This window comes from Gopherus flavomarginatus, chromosome 3 (genome assembly GCF_025201925.1).
Source record: "Gopherus flavomarginatus isolate rGopFla2 chromosome 3, rGopFla2.mat.asm, whole genome shotgun sequence".
In the NCBI taxonomy this organism is placed as follows: domain Eukaryota; kingdom Metazoa; phylum Chordata; order Testudines; family Testudinidae; genus Gopherus; species Gopherus flavomarginatus.
Genome location: NC_066619.1, coordinates 98,314,510 through 98,338,430, shown reverse-complemented (window position 1 = coordinate 98,338,430; position 23,921 = coordinate 98,314,510). Strand labels below are relative to the sequence as shown.

Sequence of the window (23,921 nt, the reverse complement as noted above, 5' to 3'; positions counted from 1 at the left end):
TCCCTTACGGGTGTAGCGTGCAGCGCTGGGAGCCGCACTCCCAGCGCTGCTGCCCTGATTACACTAACGCTTTACAGCGCTGTATCTTGCAGCGCTCAGGGGGGTGTTTTTTCACACCTCAGCTGCAGCGCTGTTAAGTGTGAGTGTATCACAGGTCTTTGGCTGCCAGGCTGTTTAACTGCACTGTAGATGCCCAGGCTTCTAGGATACTGCAAAATGGGAGGGTTCCAGAGCTCCAGCTGCAAGTGGAGCCCAGAAGTCTACACTGCAATGAAACAGCCCTGCAGCCCAAGTCAGATGGCATGGGCCAGCCGTGGGCTTTTCTTTGCAGTCGTAGACATATCCCTAGTTCACCTGAAAGGGTATAGTGAGATTTTTCTCGTGTGCTTCATGCAGTTTCTATGTTAAACACAAGAGGGTGCTAAAAGATCAGTAGTCTCAGCAGTCATAGCTAATAAAAGAGAGTAGCACATGTCAACAAAAAGAAATCTATATAATCCACAGTTTCCTAAACTGCAGAGGTCTAAGGGAGATAGGGGAATGTGTAAATAACTAATTTAGAAAAAGGAGATTCAATAAAATTAAAATAATTTAAAAAATCAATATATGACACAAGCCCTAGCAGATTTAATACTGGTGTCTCTTTAAAGACACCATAATGCTGGAACTTGAGAACCTCATTGCAAATGTAGACTCGTGCAAGATGTGACTAAGGACAATGCCTCTGCTAGTTAAACAGTATTAAATCTGTACCCATGCTTGGGTTTGCTTTTCACTGAACAGAATAAACTATATTAAAAACCTTATTACAGAAAATATGAAGTGTAAGTATTCATTCAAAACATAACATTAACTGGAACACTGGATGTGCTGGCTATATTGCTATAGGTTAAAGACACTACGGAGTCTCTCAAAAAACATGTTGCATATGTTGTTTATACTTTCTTGGCGCGCAGGTCTGGCTGAAAAGTGGTTTGGCAAGAAGGACTGTTTTGTGAAAAATTCTGGCAGGCAGGGCCATACCTGCCTATTCTGGGTCCCCATGCAGCCCCCTCATGGGGGGGCAGGGCTGGCTTGGGGGACAGAGGGGAACCACTCCCCAGCACTCACTGGTGGCGCAGCTGGGGCCAGGCCACTGCACTTTCTGCTGCTGGTGAATGCAATCCCGGCCCTGCAGCAGTTCTCAGAGGAGTGGGGGTGGGGCTGGGGTGGAGCAGGGGCGGGAAGAGACTGGGCTGGGGCAGAGCAGGGTTGGGGGCTTTGGGGACAGGGTAGAGTGGGGACGGGGCTGAGGCGGAGCAGGGGTGGGCGTGGAGAAGAGGTGGGGCACAGGCTGGAGAGCACTCAGCTGTGCAGGGCACCAAGACATGTGGTGCCCCAAATTTCCTGATACCCTATGCAGCTGTGTACTTTGCGTATGGGTAAGGATGGCCCTGGTGGCAGGACTCAAAAGAAGAAAGAAAATACATGAATGTGATGACAAATATAAGACACGTGGTTTTACAGCAATTGCACAGTGTTTTGAAGTGTTGGCTGCTGAGAATACAAAGCATTTTAAGTTACTGCAATATTTAGAAATCCATCATTCGCAAGTGAAAGAAATGTCTGAGGATTTTTTTAAAAATGGAAGAAGTACCTAGAAATTAACAAGATTCAACTTCTCAAACTGGCTATGTCAACATGAATGCCCTTCTGACATCATATGGTTCATACCACTGCAGAAAATCTTATCTTTCTCTGCACAACAGATGTGATTGTAAAAGTTAGCTGCAAAAACCAACCAAACTGAAAGCAAGGCCATTGTCAAATAACTCCATATTGTTGCCAAAAGTTTTACAATGGAGCGGGGATCCTAAAATCTGGCCCTATTTTAAGGACGGAGGACAGTACACTGCAAAGCTGTAATCAAAGCATCACACACACATTCTAGAGGAAAAAAATGTTTCTTTACCTTGACTCCCTCCAAGAGTTGCTAGTCTGAAAGCCTCTTTAAGAGTTAAGGCTGCATTGTTCACTTTATTGAGTAGAAGGGTATTAGATGCAGACATCGCTCTCCTGATAGCATCAAGCATAGAAGCTGAATACCCACCAGCAACATCTACAATAGATAAAAATCTTAAAAATTAGCTTTTGGGGATAATGATCTGGGTGGAAATTGTATGACTTTTTAAATTTAATATTCTCTAATGGCAGACGAGATAAATAGGGAAACATTCATCATTATGCCCAGTCTTCAATGAATTTATTGCCTAATTCCTAAAGAAAGTTTTTATATGTGCATGAGCATCTCTATAAGGGTACTACATATCACAGAATAATATAGATTATTTTCCTACAATCTAGAAAATAATTCCAGACCCCACTTCAGTTCTTTTTTGACTAGTGGAACTTCATTCACTTTAAAAACATTTTCTCTAAATTTTTTTGACCCATTCTAGATGCAAAGTAATGGAAAATCTGGCCCACTGGTTGAGAGAATGTTAGTGCTTTAACGTGAATCTGTGGCTAGCCATTTGTGCACTAAATAGGCTCTCCAATAAGTGATTCCACAGTAAAATTACTAACCTGTGCCAAGACCAAGCTTCACATTGTGCTTCAGAACATTTTGTACGTTTAAAATGCCACTGCACAACCTGGATTAGAAAGAAACAGATCCTCCATGACAAACACAGAAAAAGACTAAAGGCTCATTCCTTCTGCAATCAAGCAGTGTGGGGGACGGGGATGGGTTGCCTTAGTGACGACAGAAGAAGAGGGCCCTAAAACAGGTCCATGGTAATGGCTCTTCAGTATACAAAACACTTCCCAAAATGTATGTAGCGCAGAGGTGGGAAAACTACAGCCCACGGGCCATATCCGGCCCACGGGACCTAGTCCTGCCCAGCCCCTGAGCTCCCTGCCGGGGAGGCTAGCCCTTGGCCCCTCCCCTGCAGAGCCACGCTGCTGCGGGGGCAGCGCTCTGAGCGGTAGAGCTGCGCACTCCTGCTGAGCAGAGTGGCAGGCTGGCGCAGCAGCCAGACATGCTGCTCTGCTCGGCGTGGTAAGTGGGCCGGGGCCAGAGGGTTGTATAAAGGGTGGGGGCCCTCAGGAGACAGGGAGCAGAGGGCGGTTGAATGGGGCAGAGGTTTGAGGGTGGGCAGTCGGGATGGGGAACAGTGGCAGCTGGATAGGTGAGGGGTCCCAGAGGGCCTGTCAAGGGGTGGGGGTGTGGATGGGGTCAGGACAGTCATGAGAATGAAAGCAGGGGGGTTGATTAGGGATGGGGTCCCAGGAGCGGGTGTTTAGGGGCGGGGGTCCTGAGAGGGGGCGATCAGGGGACAAGGAGCGGGGCAGGGTGGATGGGTTGGGGTTCTGAGGGGGGCAGTCAGGGGACAGGAAATAGGAGGGGGCAGATAGGGGGTGCAGGCCAGGCTGCTTGGGGAGGCACAGCCTTCCCTACCCAGCCCTCCATCCAGTTTTGCAACTCCAATGTGGCTCTTGGGCCAAAAAGTTTGCTCACCCCGATATAGTGGATGATGCCTATGCAATAGAAAAAAAATTTGTGTTCATAAACCTGAATCATAAAACCTTTATCATTAAAAGGATAAAATAAAAACTCAGTATGCCACTTTTGTAGTCTTGTATTCACTGAGTGCCTCACTTACTGAAAGTCAGGGCCTTAATATATTCAGAAAGGAAGATGGCAAAGAAGGCCAAAAATCAAAAGCAGAGATGAAGAAATGTAAATTACGAACTGGCCATGTGTAACTTAATGCCATAAATGATTCAACTGAGCAGTTAGGGAAGGTTCCATGGCAGTTGGAAGGTGGTTGATGAGGGATTACAGGGCGTCAGGCACACTGAAACAATTGCTTGAATACTTGGCCTGTCACTAGGGACTGTTTTGGGGCTGAGACTCGTGACAACTTTCCAGAGACCCTATGAAGGGATGATGGTTACATTACACAAGAGGGCAGGAGCTAGAGGAGAGTAAGTGGTGAGAGAAACAACTGAGGAGACTATGAGTTAAGGCAAGGAGGGGGGCTAAATTCCCTGCTTCTTTAATTTACATGTCTTCCAGCCTTTGGCATGAAAATAATACCAATAAAATAGGACTGGTTTAGGGCCTGAGTTTGTTCTTGCTTATACCCATGTAAGTAAACTGAAGTCTATAGGAGCGGCTGAGTGCTTTTGAAAATCATGTTACTTATTTAGGTGCCTAAATAAAGACTAAGAGCTTAGCTTTAGGCTTCCATTTTTAATAACTTGGCCTTCTTTCATATATAATGTGATATGTTAATGTAGAAAGTCAAGACGGTTGATTTATAAATATGAAAAATAAAAACAAAATCCCATTATATGATAAAATCTGTTTCAGGAGAGCAGTTGAAACAAATCTGGGATTCCTTATGGAGCCAATTAATTGAGGCTTGCAGGGCTTGTCTAGTTCTAGGGAAATTATGCAACGCTCTCATGTAAACCCACTGCACTAGAGCAAAATAGGGCTTGCCCCTGTGTGACTTATCTTGGCAACATGCACTAACAGCGTTCCCAGGGTAAGTCACTCCTGTGCAAACCCTAATGTAAACAACCATGGAACTAGCTGTGCAAGAACTGGAATTTCTGTTTCATGGGCAATTCCATGATACCGAAATCTGTTTGTTTTCTGTCCAAATAAGAGAACAATCAGAAAACTGAGCAATTTCCTGTAAAGTATTTTTGTTTTGGAATCAAATGTTTAGTTCAAATGTTGATATTTTTATATTATAATAAACAATAAATTTTGAAACAAAAGGTGGTTTTGAAATGAGACATAACATTCCATTCCAATGAGAACATGGTCAGAATGCTTTGTTTTGTTGTTTAAAATAAAATGTAGGCAAAATCAAATGTAAGCAAGCTTCAATTTTGACAAAACAGCATTTTTCAAATGAAAAATGTTCCATTGGGAAAATTTTGATCAACTCTACATAACACAAACCTCACTAATCTAGACAACCCCTCAATATGCAACATCCTTCCCTTGTACCTTCCCCAAACTGCTTGGCCATTTCAGCTGGGTGCTACTCAGTCCTACAAGGAATATGTGGAGAGAGTGAGGGAACAATAGATGGGAATTTCCTGTAAACCAGAGGTGAGAGTGGGGGTTTCCTACTAAATCTGTCATGTGCTTCAACAAGGGCAATGTACTAAAAGGGGAGATATCCCAGTTCTTACAAGTCAATGTATGACCAAAGAGCTCTGTCAGCACAAAGCAGTTCCTGTTCCACATCCTGCAGCAATGGAACATGAGCAAGTATTCCTCACTCTAGTGCAGTCAGTAGGTGGACAGCGAGCCAAATCTGGACTGCCAGATGCTTTTGAATGGACCCCAAAATCTTATCATGATTATTGGTGTTTTATTATTTTATTGGGAATCTGGGCCTTGACTATACCTTGACCAAAAATTATCTACTATCCCTGGTTCCCCATGGTCCTATAAATCATGACATTTAGTCACTGCAGGTAGAATTGACAGCACTGAACCACAGCCCTGCCTATTGTATCCCATTAGCTACTTCTTTACTTACGAAAAGTTTGAATTGGGGCAATGGGCAATTGCAGCTCCTCGAAGACTAAAAAGTTTCAGCTCTTCATCAGAGAGATGACAGCCATGGGCCATCACAGTCTAGAGAGAAACAACATAACACAGAAATTACTTTTTTTGCCTGTGACTTTAATATTATTTTGTTTTTATTATCCACAATGCCATTTCCCATTGTCAGAGGTGAAGTGTGTATTAAGGACCTGATCCAAGATCTATTGAAGTCAGTGAAAACTCCCATTAACATCAGTGAGCTTTGAATCAGGCTTTAAATGATTAATCACTTCCCTTGGCTTTCTCTCCTTGCTTTAGAGGAAAAATAGTGGAGCTGATTCTTGCACTGGCTCTATAGCTGTCACACAGGAGCCACAAGGCACTGGGCAAGAATTCCCCAGGAGCATGAGCATTGTAGGTCTGATTTAATCACCATTATGCTGCACCCCTCACAGGTCCTGAGATAGGGAATATTCTGGGGTATACCGAGGACAAGAGGATAGCACTAAATACTACAGAGATTCTGGGCTATTTTCTAGCAACTTGTTTCCTGCAGTCCTGTCTTATGTTTTGCACAAGTATATCAGCTCTGGAATGTTTTTAAATTAAAGTTTGGTGTGGAAATTAGTTTTTTTTTTCTTTTTTAGCCTCCTACAATGCGGATTTAACAAAACACAATTTCTTAATATACAATATATATAAGATCCTATATCTGTATGCTTTGTTATTTAACAGGGACATAAACTCTCCAACCAACAGTTTGACATTTCAAAATATAAAAAGTATCTTTCCCTTTCCCCAAATAAATCTGTTATTTTTTTTAAAGTATTTGCCATTAACTTTAGAATGATCAGATTTCCTGGAGGAGTCAAAGGGCTACACTGTCCATTTCACTGTTTTAGAGCACAGTATGTTAGAGTGCCTAAAAAATTAGAATTGCTTTTCTAATTTTGATAAAGGGTTTGCAGCATTGTGGATCGCAGTAGAAGTGTGTTGATGAAGTACTTGTCTATCACACACTGCTTTATGACTGAGGCATGCCACCTAGCCTGTGAAGGTGTCAGCATCTAGAAATACAGTAAAAGTTTTGGACCGTGATATTTTGCATGATGAGTACTCAACATTTACATGGGCTTCAACTCAACAGAAAACTTTAAGCATATTCTTGACTTTAAACACTTGAATAATTCCAACTGGGTAGTCTCATTGGAGTCATGGGCTGGATTCTCTATTCTGCAGAGTCTACCTTGTGCCACATAAATATGCCAGATGCCCCCTCAACACCTGGTGTAGGAGTGAGAGTGGCTATAGCAGAGTGGAACTCTGCTAGGCCCAGTCTTCTGCTGACAAATAAATTACAGCTGTTCCCTTGAAGCCCTAACTTGCACAAGGGCCATCTGGCTCAGAACTCCTGAAATTCAAACTCAGTAACACAAAACACAAACTGTATTCACTGATAAAGCAGAAGTTAACACTGCACCCTTAAAATATGGTTTGGAAAACATCACACACCTAAGATATGTGTGGAAAAACTGGAGATTTATGTTGCCACTAGTTCAAACACACGTATATAAACAAGTTTTCATGCAACATATGAGGAATTTGTAAACTTCATTTGAAATATCTTGAAATTGCATGTCTACTACTCAGTGGGAAAAAAAGTGTGGGTGGGACTGCTAAAAAAAATTAAAATGTGCAATTCATAAAATTTTGAAATGAAGTGGATCATACACAAGTCAATAGGCCAAATCCTCAGGCAGCAGAAAAGGGTAGGAAAACTACAATAGCAGGGTAGCTGGAGATTTCTCTGGGGAAATCCCCAGATGCTGCATAGTCAGTTCTAAATTATTTGGTCTTGTCCTTTCCCCACCCAACTTCTCTAGGGGGCCATTACAAACCAGACTGGGAGCACAAATTGTCTTTACCTTTGTACTCTCCTAAAGAGTGCTGAGCAGAACTCTGGTACACCTGAATATTTAAAGCTTTCATTGTCTGTTATCAGTAACTATCCTTATAGTAAATTAAATATACATTATCTTCTCTCAGATTTCATTGCATCTCCTTGGATGTACAGCAATGCAACTTGTTCAAGCCTGAGGGCAGTGAAAAAAATTACCAGTATATTGTCCATACTGATAAATCTCATAACTTATATAACAGTGTGTTCCTTAATGCTACCTTGCTTGTAAGTAGCTTGGTTTTATCATATAAATCAGTATAATTTTTATAGTCGGGAAACATTTGCTCCACAAGTTTGATTTCTCCATCATTCTCACTTATATGACTCTGTAAGGGGAAAAAAACAGTAATCAGTATTTGCTTTTTTATTTAGATTTAAACAATAAAAACTGACCATACAAATACTCTGGGTGGCCTAACAGTTAACTAGACTTGCAACTGTGATGCTGGCAGACTAGGTGTCAGTTCATGCCAAAGCCCCAACCCTCAGTAAACAATGACAAATAGATAGCTGGAAACCAGCCTGGCTTACCAGTCTGGTGTTAGCATTGTTAAGATAAACATTACAGTTGTAAGAATGTGTTTGGGGTCTAGGACTTATGAATAGTGCAGGATGCTGCATGTATTGATCTCACTCATAACCTCTGTAGTACATGCTTTGCATTGTAAACATCTGTAATTGTGTAACTCACCGAACAGGAAAGAAGCATTAGTTAGTGTAAAGTGCTGGTCATGCAGACAAGAGGGCCTTTGAAACCAAATGAGACACTGTAAGACATCACAATGCCAAATACTTTATTTGCTCTCCCCACTCATGTGAAAAGGAATCGGGGCCAACACTTGTTCTTTCAGTTTGGACTCTGCGGAAGAGGGGATGAAAATCCTTGATAAGGAGAAACTGGATCTTTATGCTATCTGGAGTCCGAGGAGCAAAGATTCCTAAACATAAGCAAGAGATCCCCATGCTGTTTGGCATGGGTCTGCCTTAAAGAACATATAGAGCTGCTCATTATAGAAGCTCATATTACCTTTTCTAAATCTAAGACTGGTACTTATTTGTGTGTGTTTGTTTCCTATTTTAACCTTGTAAATAACTCTCATTTCTTTCCTTAGTTAATAAATCTTTAGTTAGTTCATTAGAAGATGAGCTACAAGCATTGTTGTTTGGTGTGAGATCTAAGGTGCAAAATTGACCTGGGCTAAGCGACTGGTCTTCTGGGACTGGGAGTAACCTGAATATTTTGTTGTCTTTGGTGTAAAAAGTGACCATCTGTCACAGAGACAAGATGGCCTGGGTGGCAAGAGAGATTGGAATGCCCAAGGGTACGACCTGCGACCCCACGTTAAGGCTGTATAGTGCCTGAGGAGTTTACTCTAGTTACTGGGTGGATGAAATCCAAGTATAGAACATGCAACCATTTGGGATTTCTGTTCTATTTTTGACGGTCTGCACTGAAGTTGGCACTCATGGTCATGAGCTTCTCCAGACAGCGTGGAAACAATCATAGAACAATGGCTAGGCATTTTCCCTACAGCAGCACGGAAAGGAGCAGAACACAGCTAGGGCATTCATTCTTATCAGCACACTACATATGCTAACAAACTTAAACCAATACTTTGTTTAAGTTTGTTAGCATATATATTGCTGTTTTACCTTGGCCAGTTCCAAGTCAAAGGCACAGGAGTTGGTGATTTAGTGTCCTCCACCCACAAATGGTGCTATGAAGAAGCTGACTGAAATCTGTATGGGCACAGAACTAAAGGACCTAAGTGGCCTGGTTGAGTGAATAAATGAAAGATGCACTTTTGGGCAGCAGGTCTTGTGGTTTTGCAGGCTGAGCAGCCTCTGTCCCTCCATATCTGGCTACATGCCCTTGGGATTTATTGTTTTCTATTCCGCATGTGACACCTCTGCTGCTATTGTTTCCAGATGTGACCTTCATGATCTGGAAAAATGTCTGATCATGAACCTGGCATTACAAGATGAATCTAATACCAAACAATAAAATAGGGAAAAGATGTAGGTCTCTGTCTAGAATAATATACAAGGGAGTTCAATCTAATTATGCAATAAGAAAACTCAGCTAACCAGTAGTGAAATAAATAAATTTCCCCTTGTAATACTTGGAGCTATGTTAGACCAAATATAGGGCTGAAACACTGGGGGAATTATTATTGCATACAAGTCATTGTCTAGAAACAATGCACTATATCTGGCTGAAAGAGAGAACTCAAAGATCAAGAAAGATTCTCCTATAAATCTTTCCTCTTCACATTTCCTCTTCTTTTCTCCATTCATATATTCCTTCCCTCTCTGCTCCTTCCCTTTTCTGGATTCTTGTGTGTGGTAGAGGTGATGGTTTTATGTTTTGTGTGTATTGTATTTTTCAATTTTTAGGAATTTTTCACATCTGCAGAGCTTGTTGCCTGTTTTGTTCCCAGAGTTGCTCGGTACCCATAAACCAGGAGACATACACAGACTTTGTTCTCCCATGAAGATTTTCTTTTTGTTGTTTTCCTTTGTCAAAAATAAAAGTAATTTGAGGTTGAAAAAAATGTATGCTTTATTCTTTGTTTATGACGCATAATATCCTTTTTTATAGTGGAAATAGAGTGAGATTTGAACAAAGATCCAACAGATGGAAAATCAGTTGCATTTTACAGCTGACCTCAGTGTGTTTAAGCATTAACCTGAATGTGTGCCAGTATACCCTCAATGACTAGACTCAAAGGCGCAGTCACACCTGAATAGCTAAAAATAAACCTCTTCCTTTTAGGCTAAACAGAATCACGTCACTGGCTCCATCTCTGCTGTTACATAACAGATACCAAAACTCAGCAGGGAATGGTGCTGGCACATAGGGTCTCAGGTATGTGGGGTGATTTATTTATTTCCCAGAATCTCTTTTGGGAATAGTCATGTACGTGAAATACTTATGATTATGTTATTTCTATGCTGTTTACTACGTTTGCTCCTGGGGGTAACGCCCACAAGGTATTTAGCCAGTACATGAAGGGACAAGTCAAGTTGAATGGCCAATTAAGGAACAGTTAGCTCACAATGGACCCTGGAAAACAACTGTCTACACTTAATGGACTTTTCCTGTGAATGTTCTAACTACAATATGGATGGGGGTGATGGACATGTAATTTGCCCATGTGAATCCAAACACCATCTTTCACAGTGAGAACAGATTTCCCTTTACTTGGCAGAAGCTAAAAGAACCTGGAAACATCTCCATTTTTGCCTCTTTCCTGTTCCGGCCTCTTTCCTGCTCCAGCCTCTGGACTATGAAATATACTAATGGGGGGCATTCTAACCAAGGGACTGAGGTCCTTCCAATGATTTGGAAGCAACCAGAGACTTGACTTAAGCCAGCAGTTTATTCCATCACTGCTACAAATCTGATCCTAGAACTTTGCAATCATTTTGTGCTTAATTCCTTTAACCAGAGCCATCCCTAGGTTTGCCATGCCAGCTCATTTCAGCTGGCTAAATTCACAATCCCAGCAGCTGGACTCGACTCTCAGCTTCCCTCTGGAAAGGTAAAGCAGCTGCATTTCCACTAGTTAGTTTTGCTTTCCCACTGCCCGGCGAAAAGCAATACTTAGATAAAGGCAAGCTGGCAGAAGCTTAATTTGGACATAAGGGAGGCACTGACAGTGTGTTAAGGGAAAGGAAGGAAGTGATTGTCCTTCCTATCCTTTCAATTAAAAAGTTTTCAATTTGAGGTGCTGCTGGATCCTGAGTGACACCTGGAAGTACAGGTGGCACCAGCGGCCCAAAGCATCATTTTACAACTGTAGTTGTAAAATTTTAGGCAGGTAAGGGGGGCATCAGGAGACTGTGGGGGCCCTGGGCTGGGAGGACTCACATGGAGGGTCATGTGGAGAGGTCACGTGCCCCCACTTGTGTCCCTCCCATGAGTGCAGTACTGGCAAGAAATTATTTCTACTTGCACCACTGCCCAGCACAGCAATCCCAGATGCTACGATAGCCCTCGAGGTCACTGGTGGTTGACAAATGTTAAAGCAGCACTTTGGACCAGTGGGATAAGGGGAGAGGTGCTAGACCAACACAGACTAGACCCAGATTCAGGGCAGCACAAATGACACCATTGCCCCCACTTCCTCTGATCTACTGTGTACTCGTCTGGTGTGGCTGAGAATCTCGTCCACTCTGTACTATCTCTGGAACATACGTTTCCAATATTTACAAATATCCCTTCTTGTAATGTTAAATAACCCAAAAGTAGTTTTAGTGTAGTATGTAATTAAGACTATGTAACCAAAAAGTGTCTCCCAGCTTTAACACAGCTGTAAGCCTTAAAAAGCACTTTAATTCTAAATTGCAGTTACTTAATGACACAGTAAGATGTACTTCTCTTTTAACAATGTTAAATTAAGATGCTTTGAATATAAAGGCTCATTCTTTTCTGTGCTGAGATCTGCTTTGTGCAGGAGAAATGAGGAGCTGTTTGTTATAGTTCTCCATGGATCAATGGACTACACTGAACAATGTGGCAGACAAGAATGAGCTTTTGGGAAAATGCATGTGAAGTGGATTTCCTGGGAAATATCAAGGGGGAAGTTAATGCAAATCCCCACCCCTGCCTCTGGTTATGCAAAATCCCAGCCCTGTGAAGCTATGCCCTGAAGAGAGAGAGACTGTCTGCCGATTATCTGTTCCCAGGGTCCCAAGCTGAAAGGCCCAAACTGTACAAAGGAATGACTCACACATTTATAGCTGTGCTCATTCTGAGCTAACAGATGAAAACTCCTTGGTGGGATTTGAAGGACTGACCACTGGCCAGACCCTGTGCTGGAGAAGGGGGGTGATCTTCAGTAAGCTTATCAGGTTCATTTATTGTTTTAATATGTTTTCCTTGCAATGCTTTTACCTTAAGAATAATGTGCTTGCTTAGAAAGGATGATTGGTAACCTGTAACTGTGGCAATTACACTGCATATCGACTTGGAGGAGAAATCAAAGCAGGCCTGGTTAGGCAATCTGACTTGCTGGGAAAATCACAGAGTAGGCAGGGAGCTGCACAGCCTGGTAAAACCCCAGTCAGAGACACATCTATCCACCTGAGACAAGTGAGATGAGGATCTGGGAGTCTAGTGTGAGTGTCCTTGCTGGGCCATGAGGGGGAATACAGGTGTAGTTGCCCTGAACTATGACAGGTAATATCAGATAAACAGTGAAGCTTTTGAAACTGATTTCTCATGAATATTTCCTGCCCTGTGTGTTTTCTCCCAGTGAAAAACGGTATTTAGGGAGCTCACAAATCCTACCTGCACATGGATATCATGAGCCTTCGCAAAGTCACCAAGTCTACTTAGCAACTTCTCAGTGCAGGAAGGTCCAAAACGAGGCGTCACTATGGGTTGTACCTTTTGATACTGAAAATATTCAAAATGCATACTTGAGATTGCAAATAAGAATCTGTGCATCAGGGCCAAGAATGTACTGATCCTCCAGCTTATGATGATGATAAAGGAGTGGTCTTGTTTTCTTTTTCTACTGTATCCATTGCTCATATGAATGAATCTTTATACAGCAATTTTCAGATTTTTATTACAACCAGTCACAGGAATAGAGAATCAAAGTTTTTTTTCAATAAGTCATTTTAGTAGACTATAAAGATTTTTCCATAAGCAACCTTCCCTGAAATCACTGAAATTTTAACTGGACTGGAAGAATATATTCACGTTCATTGTCAAAAGACAGCCATGCATTGGCCAGTAAGGGGTAATTAATAAGTTTTTCCCATCTCTGATTTCTATGATCCAGATTGTGCCACTAAGTGTATGTCTACAATGCAATAAAATACCCGGCGCACAGCCACTCAAGCTCATGAAGCTTGGGCTGTGGGACTATAAAATAGTAGTGCAGATGTTTGGGCTCAGGTCATAAGGTCTCAGAGCCCGGGCTCCAGCCTGAACCTGAATGTCTACACCGCTATTTCTAGACATGCAGCTTAAGTCTCACGAGTGCAAGTCAGCTGACCCAGGCTCTTGGACTTGGTGCCACAGGTTTTTTATCACTGTGTAGACAGGACTTAAGACGCAGCTTGAAGTAGGGATTGATGCAGGCTGCAGGTAGTTCCAGGATGCACTGGACTTCCTGTGCCTTCCTCTTGTTCCAGTTTCTCCACTCTATGCAGGTGCATTGGCTACAATCTGGCTCCTGGCTTCCATAGACAGGAAGATTAGTGAGATGACCAGACATATTAAGTAAGGAAGGCATTTGTGACTTATAGTATACAGGAGGTCAGATTATAATATGATCTGCTGATCCCTTCTGGCATTAAACTCTAGGCCTCTAAGATAACTATACTCAACAAAGTAGAATTAGCCGTTACATTTAAGCATGGCATTTTGGGTTGAAGATTGACAACAGAATAGAAAATAGCATAACATTCACAGGGGTCCGACGGGCAAGTGCTAGGCAACTACTGGTCTCCCTGATGGCCCTCACATGCAGCATGCCAGCCTGTCATTGTGCATGTGACACCACTAGAGAAGAGTGCCAAATGTTTTGGCCTGCAGTCTTTTCAACTCAGCTCCCAGCTGCAGTTTGAAAATCAGGTCACTTATTTAGGTAAGTAAATATGGATTTAGGTGCCTAACTTTAGGCATCAAGCTTGAAATTTTGGCAACAAGTGTCATATAAATGAAACCACTGAAAAAAGAAATTTAACAAGGAAAAGTCGTAACATTCCTTGACTATAGTAACAGTGCCATAAAATATATCTGCAGATTTTCTTTAGAATCTTCTTCACACACGTGACCAAATGTGCTGATCCAAAAAACGCATGTGGAAAAGGATTATTAACTGCAGTATAAAGTTGTGGCACCATACTGCCATTATCTTAAAAGGCAACTATTTTTTCTGAGTTAAACAAAAATTTCTCCTCATAGCATGGTTTATAAACAGTGAAATGATTTATTAGCTTATTTCTTCCTATGACCATAGTATTGTTCTTTGTAGGAAGCTGAGCAGTTTTAAAGAAAATAAGTCATTTTTCAAAGTATAGTATTCTGCAGTGCTCTGACCAAACAATACTGAATGTATTGTGTCACACTGACATTTGCCAACTCAAACCCACAGCTCCCAAACAAGTTTGTACAGATTCAGGATTTAATAGGTCATTAAATCTATCTTTACTGATTTGTCACTAGGGTTAACAATTTTATTAATTCAGACTGGATTGTTTTCTTCCAAATCTTCATTTTATTTTCATAGAAAAAGAGGGAATGCAAAAGTGAATATAAACAAAGGAGAAATGAATTTTAGCTATTTCATACAGTAAATAGGGGGAAAAAAAGTACATGATAGTACAGAATGTGAGTTACGCTGCTGATTAAAAAAGCTACTCTACTTACTTTCTTTTCCAGTAGTTCTTTAACAAACCTGAAGGGGGAAAAAAGTAACCAGTATTATAAATTAAGAAATCTAGGAAAAATATTTACCTTAGTGTTTTATTAAGTGTTTTACATGTGAATCGGTTTTATGTAGAAAGTTTGAAAACTGTAAGGGCCAGTTTCTGAGCTAGTGTAAATCAGCATAGATCTACTGAAGTTAGTGGAACTATGCCAATTTTTACCAGCTGAGAATCTGGCCCTAAATATGCAAAAAAGTTTTATCACTTGTTGTAATTAACCCCAGACATGTGGTAATTACTCTGTGTTCTCAGTGGAAATCAAATACATGTTACACTAAATCAACAGAAAGCATGATTATATGCTATAGCAGCCCTATTAAAAAAAGAAAGACATCTTAATTTTGGCTGCACATGAATTTAAATCAGAGCATAGAATGTATTCTATTATTTAAAATCCTATTTTTAGAACATTGCAATATTTCATGCTTCATTTACAGTAGATACATGTATTGAGATTTAAACTGATAGATTCTCTATCCTTCATTCACTTAAAGTGCCCAGAGGGGTATCCTTTTATTTTCCATGGAGCATTTATGTAGGTTTAGGACTATGCAATATTCACACATTTGAAAACACAATGTGGACTTGTTTGTTCCATTCAAAACAAAAGAGTAGAGCACAAGTGGCTCTACAAATATCTATTTTTTTAAAATGAGGTCAGGACATTAGAGATGAGCTAAAGCTGGCCCCCAAATCATACCATGTCCCCAAATTTTGGAATGTGGGAGTATTCTGAGGGCCTGTGATGCAGGGAGACAAGATTCTAATGTTCCTGTAGGTGAGAGGATCCTAGGGGCCCAACAGTGGGTGGCAGGGTGGGGGCAGGAAAGGTCCTTGGTGTCTAGAGGTTCACTGGTGTCACAGAGTGTGGGGGAGTCCAACCCTGCACCCCTCTTCCTGGGACCCACAGTGACTCTCAGCCAGCCAATAAAACAGAAGGTTTATTGGACAACAGGAACGCAGGTTACAGCAGAGCTTGTAGGCACAGTCAGGACCCCTCAATCGAGTCCTTCTGGGATTTCAGGGTGCTTGGATCCCAGCTTAGGATTCCCTGAATTACCACCACCCAGCCCAAAACCGAAACTGAAAACTAACTCCCTCCAGCCGGCCCCTTCCTTTGTCTAGCTTCCTGGGCAAAAGTGTTGACCTCCCACCCCCCTTGCCTAGCTCAGGTTACAGGCTCAGGTATTGTCCATCCCCTAAAGTCCTCCCCTGCTCTCCCATCCCCCATGCAGACAGCCCCTACTCCATCACAACTGGCGACAGAGTTTCTTGCAAATCTTGGACAGTTCAGGGGTTTACACTGAAAACTGAAACCAATCAGTTTCATCTACAGTAGTTTCAGCTTTAAATACAGGGTTTTTTATCTAGACTTCAGACTTTCCCACCTACTTTCCTCCCAGTCCTGCCCACTTACCACTTTCTCTCCACACTTTTGGCACAAGATAAATGCAAGGTATTATATATCGCCTCCATATATATGATATAAACTGTTCACTGTAATTTGTTGGAATCTATGTGATAAATTATGGGACTATATGATAAACCACATTTATTTCATTCTTTTGACTTTCTAACCTAACTATGCTCATGAATTTACCTCTAATAGTCTAAACCTCTGAGCAGTTTTCAAAGAGTGACCATATTTTAAAAAATTAAGTTGAACATGCGGCCAAAAAATTTTTTTTTTTTTTTTTTTTTTTTTAAAACAGAAAGGAAGAAGTTCTCCCACTTCATTGCTGAAGTCCAGGTCACACACAAGCAAACCTTTCAGGCTGGACACAGCTATCTTATCCATGAGAATTGGAATTCCTCTTTTCCAAAATTATAGAGCATCCATTCTTATTATAGCCATGATGCTGAATCTCAAACACATGACAGGAAAGCTGTTTTAGATCATTTTGATGTTTTAAACAAGTAACAGAACTAAAGGTCCTAGGGGGCCAGGGCAGCCGTGTGGTCAGTCTCTGGGGCAGCAAACCGGCTCTATGTGGTGGGGGTCTGGGATCTGGGGTGGGCAGCCCCCCAGCCCTACACAGCGGGGGTCAGGGGCCAGGCTGCTGCTGACCTACGAGTCAGCCCTTGTGGCCCAGGTAACACAGTGTGGGCTGCATAAGCAGCTCATAATGATAAATAAGTTAAGAACCATTGCTCTAATGCCTATACTGCTGGAGTTGGTACTAAGGAAACCTGGGTGAACAGCCAAGGGAAAAAAACATTAGTACAACACTAATAACAATCTTTAAAACTATTTTTTTTAAAAACCTCTTCTTTAAATATATGCCATTAAAAAATCCATGACAATTTGTAGTGGTAAAAAGATTTTACTAGCATTCATTTGAAATAACCTACGTAAGTAATGTGGGAATTCCAAACTCACTCCATATAATATTTAGATTGCCATATGTTACATTATCCTGTATTCCCAATATAGTCCTGATCCTGCAAACACTTAAGCATTTGTGTGACTACTCATATGAGTAAAATTACACATGTGCTCAAGTACTTGCAAGGGTAGTGACCTGTATATTCACAAAATGGCTCCCAGATCAGCATGCATCCATACACCAATCTGGTGCCCAATCTAATTTATTGTTGTATCAGGTCCTTTAGGTTAAACCTCAGCCTTTTCAGCAGAGTCATTAAAAGAAGCATGGGTACTCACAAATTCATACATGTACATTGTATGGACCAGATTCTTCTCTCATTTACACTGTTGTAAATTAGGAGAAATTCCACTGATGCAGATTTTGTTGCATTAGTGGGACATGAAAGGAGAATCAGACTTTTTTTTTTTTAAAAGGATGAATAAAAGTTACTTCCTACACCTTGAAGTTTTAGGCTTAACCCATAACTAGCCTTCCTGTCCTTTAGAAATTGTATTTTTAATAAAAGTGGAAAATATAATACTATCAGTATAATCATTTTACCTTTCTGTCTCCTTGACAGATTCATCAGTGGTTTCCTTGTATTCTGGAACAATTTCATTGATATCCATGCAAACTTTTCCAACAAATGCTCGCTGACCAAATTTATCTGTGAAATGTATAACAGAATAAAACTCAAAATCAGTTGTTTTCCAAACAAACTGCTAGCAAGACCTGCACTTAAAACCAAAGGAACAAATTCTGGCCCAGATAATTTCATTTAAGAGTGAACAGGGCAATGTTCTTTTCTTCATCTTTAGACTGAGACTTTTTAGCCCAAAAGGAAAATATTTTGAGAGAGTAATGAGCAACAGAGATTGAAATGGACACTCTGAACATCCCCCTAGTACTCGCTACTGAAAACATTACAAATAAGGGCTAGATCATGCCAGTTACACATAGTCCAGAGTGCAAAACTGCTGAAGGAAGAGCACTGGCAGGCAGACTGCCTCCCAGAATTCCCCAACCACAGAGGGAGCATGCATGCCACCACATCCTTTTGTGGCATGCAGCCTGCTCCTTCCTGTACACCATCTGACTGCATGGGTGAGTTGGAAGTCAGAGCCCACCTTCCTCTCCCTTTTTATGCAGTGCAGTGCTTAATTTGTAATGAAAGAGATGCTGGGGCTCACGCAATTAGGTGCTGGGGCTCAACCAATTTTTTTACATTAATAACTGGTACAGCAAGCCCAGAGGTGCCAGGGCTAGGAACTGCCAAGCCTAACGGTGCCAGGGCTCAGCCCTGGCGAAAATTAAGCACTGCTTTTGGGGCACTATGCATCCATTAGGTATTGGAGAGGGATTACAATTCTGCTTGGATCTTCCATGGACCACACCAGTGCTGCACAACCACTGCCGCACACCTCCAAAAGAGCTGGGCAGAATCTAGTCATTAGTGAATACACTGTTCCTGTCTTCATAGGCATGTGGCAATTCTCCAGAAGGCCGTATTATTGGAGGTTAATGTACCCCCCATCCATATTACATATCATTTCAAAGCTTAGTTTATGTACATTTAGAAGAGGTATAATGTGGAACTGTCCAGTGGTGCTGTAGGCCTGTAGGTGAGATGAAACAAAGGTACCCAGAATGAGAGTGTGTCATTTTTTGCACAGTTCCAGAAACACTGCAGCATGACTACGACTACAGGTTTTCTGTTTAATTTAAACAGCAGATTAAGGTGCTAAAATTATAGGTCAAAGCTACCAAATAACAATACATTAAAAGATCTTTTTGTGGTTTTTTTGCATGGGCAAGCATTGGGTTTTTTGTCAGAAATAATGAAGTTGTTTAGCATCTGCAATATGCAATATACTAGCACAGTGGTTCTCAACTTATTTATCATTGTGGTCCACATATGGATCCTGGACCCCACCACGTGGGGCCAGCCGGCTCTCCCAGACCCCTGCTATGCAGCTACCCCAGGGCTTGCAGGGCCAGGCGGCTGCCCCAGAGCTGGCGGGGCCAGGCACCCGCCCAACCTTGTGGGACCGCCGGGAGCCCTGGACTCCCAACCCCACCAGCCAGCAGCCTTGGCCTTGGACCCCCACTACGCAGGTCAGGCCGGCAGCCCCGACTGGACCCCAACCACACCATGCTGGGCAGCAGGGCAGCCCAAACCCCACTGCACCGGGCAGCTGGGAACCCAGACCTCACCATGCGGGCCAGCCTGTAGCACATAGCTGAGCTGGGTCACAGCTGTGTGCTAAATGGGCCACATGCAGCCTGCAGGTTGAGAACCGCTGTACTAGCATGAAATGTTTTCACATCGTATATTCTTAATTGTCAAAGTACCTCACAGTGATTATAATAGTTTTTTATATTTTCAATTGATATTTTCTGACCAGATCAGTCTCATACTGAAGGTTTTGTACCCATAGCAGTAGATTGCACGCCCATACTTTGTACTGTATAGTGGGTAGATATAGATGTATGTGAATTACTAATGCAATGCTTCCATTTGTAAGCTTTTGTACATACAATGTAGCATCTAGTCTGCCTGGTAGAAGGTTTTAAATTGTAATTGCCTGTGCATTCAGGACTAGCCTTTGAAATATTCTAAAAAAAATTAGCTTTTTAGTTCAATGACATTTATGCACAGTTCAGTATTAGTATTAGAGATGACAATACACAGCTTCCATCAAAGTGCTCACTAATCAAAAATGGGCATTTTGATACTGACATAAAAACATAAGCATGGCCATACTGGGTCAAACTAATGGTCCATCTACCCAGTATCCTGTCTTTCAACAGGGTCAAATATCAGACACTTTAGAGGGAATAAACAGAACGGAGCAATTATAAAGTGATCCACATACCCTGTCATCCAGTCCCAGTATATGGCAGTCAAAGGCTTAGGAACGCTGAGAGCATGGAGTTGCATCTCTGACCATCATGGCTAATAGCTGCTGATGTACCATATCCTCAATTACTTACCTAAATTTTTTTGAATACAGTTATAGTTTTGGCCTTCACAACAGAGGAGGGATAGCTCAGTGGTTTGAGCATTAGCCTGCTAAATCCAGGGTTGTAACGGAGCTTTGATAGAACAGATTTGTCTCCCCATACAGCAATCAGATTCAGTATCTCCCGTACTGGAGCTCTTTTTGCTGGAGCTCTTTTTGGATTTGGGACTGCATTGCCACCCGTGCTGATCAGAGCTCCACGCTGGGCAAACAGGAAATGAAAATCAAAATTTCGCAGGGCTTTTCCTGTTTACCTGGCCACTGCATCCGAGCTGATGTTGCTGTCCAGAGCAGTCACAGTGGTGCACTGTGGAATACCGCCCGGAGGCCAATACCGTAGATTTGTGGCCACACTAACGCTAATCTGATATGGTAATACCGATTTTAGCGCTACTCCTCTCATCGGGGAGGAGTACAGAAACCGATTTAAAGAGCCCTTTATATCGATATAAAGGGCCTCGTAGTGTGGACAGGTACAGCGTTAAATCGGTTTAACGCTGCTAAAATCGGTTTAAACGCGTAGTGTAGACCAGGCCTGAGTTACTGTTGTCTGAGGAAGTAGGGCTGTATATCTTTGTAGCAGCATAGACAGAAGAAGACCCTTGTAGTTAGACAGTGATCTTAGGTACATCTCTCCCATTAGCTAATAAATTCAGTGCCATAAGGGGACTATTGTTGCTGTGTAATTAGATGATTTTGCTTTAAGATTTATTTTACTTAAGTAGGAAGAAAAGCACATTCAGTGATAAACTGCATCCTTAGCAAACAAGTCTTCCACAGATATTCTGCAGAATATGCACGTCTCCTGGTTTCTGCTGTCAGAATTCTGTCCAGCAGTGGTGGCTTTTGACAGTTTTTCATTCTTTTGATTTTTTTGACAAACAACACATTTTTCAGAATAGGGATGGCCTGCTCTCTGCTGAATAAGGGCCTTAGATTGTAAACCTTGGGAGCAGAAGACATGTCTCGGTGTGTCTTGTACAGCACTGAAAACAGTGTTGGTGCTTATCAAGTAATAATGAGATCAAGCAGACCTTCTACATCTTTGTCATTTTGAACTCTTATGTTTTCACAGAGTAATACCATGCAAATCCTATATTTGATTTAATGTATAGTTTGTCTGTGACATAAAAGTAAACGCAGAATCTGCATCCTCAAACATGGAAGTATTTAATCATCTCTGAAAAGGTCAGCCATGACCGGGCACAGGGCTTGTTACATACGGTGAGGAATTTGCAATTAAAAATGAAAATGAAAAAATTTATAACTGGGTTGACGTCTATGGCCCCTTTATAATATATAGGCATATGGCCCAGGGGCACTCAAACGTAAGATCCACACAATAATGAATAATCAGATAAGATTGTGGGCCACAAGAGTTGATTGTGTTACTCCACTGGCTTATCTTTTATATTGCTCCTGGAAAATTATATTAGTCCTTTAAGCAAGGCAAAATAGCAATGAGAAAGGGAAGTTGGACATTCATATGCAAAAATGGGCATATAATTGTGTGCTGATATTTGCATGAGCAATTACCATAAATGCACATATAAACAGGGCATTTGTACAGATGATTTGCCAGTTAGGGCCTGATGCAGCAAAGTTTAACATATATGGTTTCACACTTGGTTACTAAAATTTTGTTGGCTCACATTATTTTGCTCCAATTGCATGGTATCTCTACTACACCTCTACCCTGATATAACGCTGTCCTTGGGAGCCAAAAAATCTTACCGTGTTATAGGTGAAACCGCATTATAGCGAACTTGCTTTGATCCACCAGAGTGTGCAGCCCCACCCACCTGAAGCACTGTTTTACTGCGTTGTATCCAAATTCATGTTATATTGGGTTGCGTTATATTGGGGTACAGGTGTATATAATTAGGAAAGGAGATATATGCAAAATTAATAGTAATGGCCTCTTTCAGTCATTCCACTAGGAATATGTTGGTCATGGTCACAAAAGTTCACATGCTTAATGTTCCTAGGTGTTGAGGAAAGAGCCAAGAGTATATTCCACATTTATTGCATGCAAACTATATCAGAACAAATCCATCATACTGTCTAAAGTGTTCATTTCAAATAAGTCGTCATTCTGATTTGTTTTTATTTGGAACTGAGGCCGAATTTGGTCCTTATGAAAACAGAAGACTAACTACATCAGAGGATTTGCACATCAGCTGAACATCTGGAACGCGGCAATTGTATGGGCAAGTGCTATACAAAAGTATCCGCCCAAAGACATTTCAGTCCTGGGCCTTAAAAGCACAGAGAATCAATTCTACATTTGATTTGCACATTCATGTAACATTTGCAAGTGCAAACCAGCTTAGATTTTGTTTGCGTGTGCAAAAGCATGGATGTAACTTCAGAAGTTAGCTTGAGGGTACACTGAAAATGCGTTTCTGCACAACAAGCCACCTCATAGAAAAAATATGAAAACATTACAAAAACAAGGAAGTAAAATATTTATTCACAGACCACTGGAATCTGTAAACTTTTATTCCAATAACTGCAGTCAGGCAAATACTTCTCCTTTGCCCCAGCCGAGGTTTCTCCAACACTAGGCATCCTGGTGGCAGACATATGCATTGACCAGTATCTCCTGTGCATGGGAGCTCCTTAGCCAAGAGACATGCATCTCCACTGGACTCCCCAGGCCAGTACACCAAGAGACAAAACTGACCATTCTCACTTGGTGGAGGAGGGAGGAAAGATCCCAACAAAACCCCTCTCCCTGCTAAACCAAGGGAAAGAATCAAGATCCTGCCTCAGCTCCCCTTCCCCAGGCCTACTTGCAGGGGAGGGGAAAATCCCCAACCATTCAAAAATAATGAGTACAGCCTAAGCCCCCCACAAGATTGAGTTAAAAATATTGACTAGCTTTAAACCAATGAGACTTAAATAAACAAATATTGGGTTCTTTTTTGTCTTCAGATTTCTTAGCCTTCAGGGTTCATTCACTTCAAGTTTTCTCCACAAGCAGAAGGGCCAGAAACTTACTTTTTTAAAATGAAAGCTGAGATTCTCACAAAATTCACTTGATTCCAGAAACTGAGGATTTAATAAAGATTCCAAGTTATCCCAAGCTTTGCAATAATATAGTGGGAGTTGACAACATTGTTTTCCCTGTGGATTGGAGAGAAGATCTTGGTGCAGCTCCCTCTCTCCAGACGTGAGGGGTGAGTGAAGATCTTGGCACTGACCCTACCCCAATGTCTGGATAGGGTAGGGAGCGCAGATATTGACTATTTCTCCTGCCACTTAGGCATAGGATCTTCTAGTACCCAAGCAGCAACAGAGCAGGAGCAGCAGAGCCACATAAAAAGATGAGTGATGTAACCTACTAGTTGATTTGGGAGCTGCAATTGCTTATTGGGACATGGGGTGGCAGTGGTGGGAATTGATGGAGCAGAGGGTAAATGGGAGTGAAACACTGGGAGAAAGATTGAATAACTGAGCGAGGACAGTTGGATTTCAGGGAGAAAATAAATAGAGGGGCAGATTCTCAACTGGTGTAAACCAGCACAGCTCCATTGATTTGAACAAACTATTATTTCAGC

The 23,921-nt window shown here is 41.7% G+C and overlaps 1 protein-coding gene across 2 annotated transcripts in view; it reads right to left on the bottom strand.

Annotated features, from left to right (window-relative positions):
- The window catches only part of GDA (guanine deaminase), a 48,391-nt gene that overhangs the window by 5,409 nt on the left and 19,061 nt on the right, over positions 1–23,921 (bottom strand). Inside the window, exons 5-11 of one of the 2 annotated variants that reach the window (XM_050944202.1) lie at positions 17,897–18,002; positions 14,908–14,935; positions 12,814–12,921; positions 7,736–7,843; positions 5,550–5,647; positions 2,566–2,633; positions 1,952–2,098 (exon numbers count right to left, since the gene is read on the bottom strand). In XM_050944202.1, coding sequence (XP_050800159.1) covers positions 1,952–2,098; positions 2,566–2,633; positions 5,550–5,647; positions 7,736–7,843; positions 12,814–12,921; positions 14,908–14,935; positions 17,897–18,002 — 663 coding nt within the window. The remainder of the gene's footprint in view (positions 1–1,951; positions 2,099–2,565; positions 2,634–5,549; positions 5,648–7,735; positions 7,844–12,813; positions 12,922–14,907; positions 14,936–17,896; positions 18,003–23,921) is intronic. The other variant, XM_050944203.1, reaches the window with a different exon arrangement.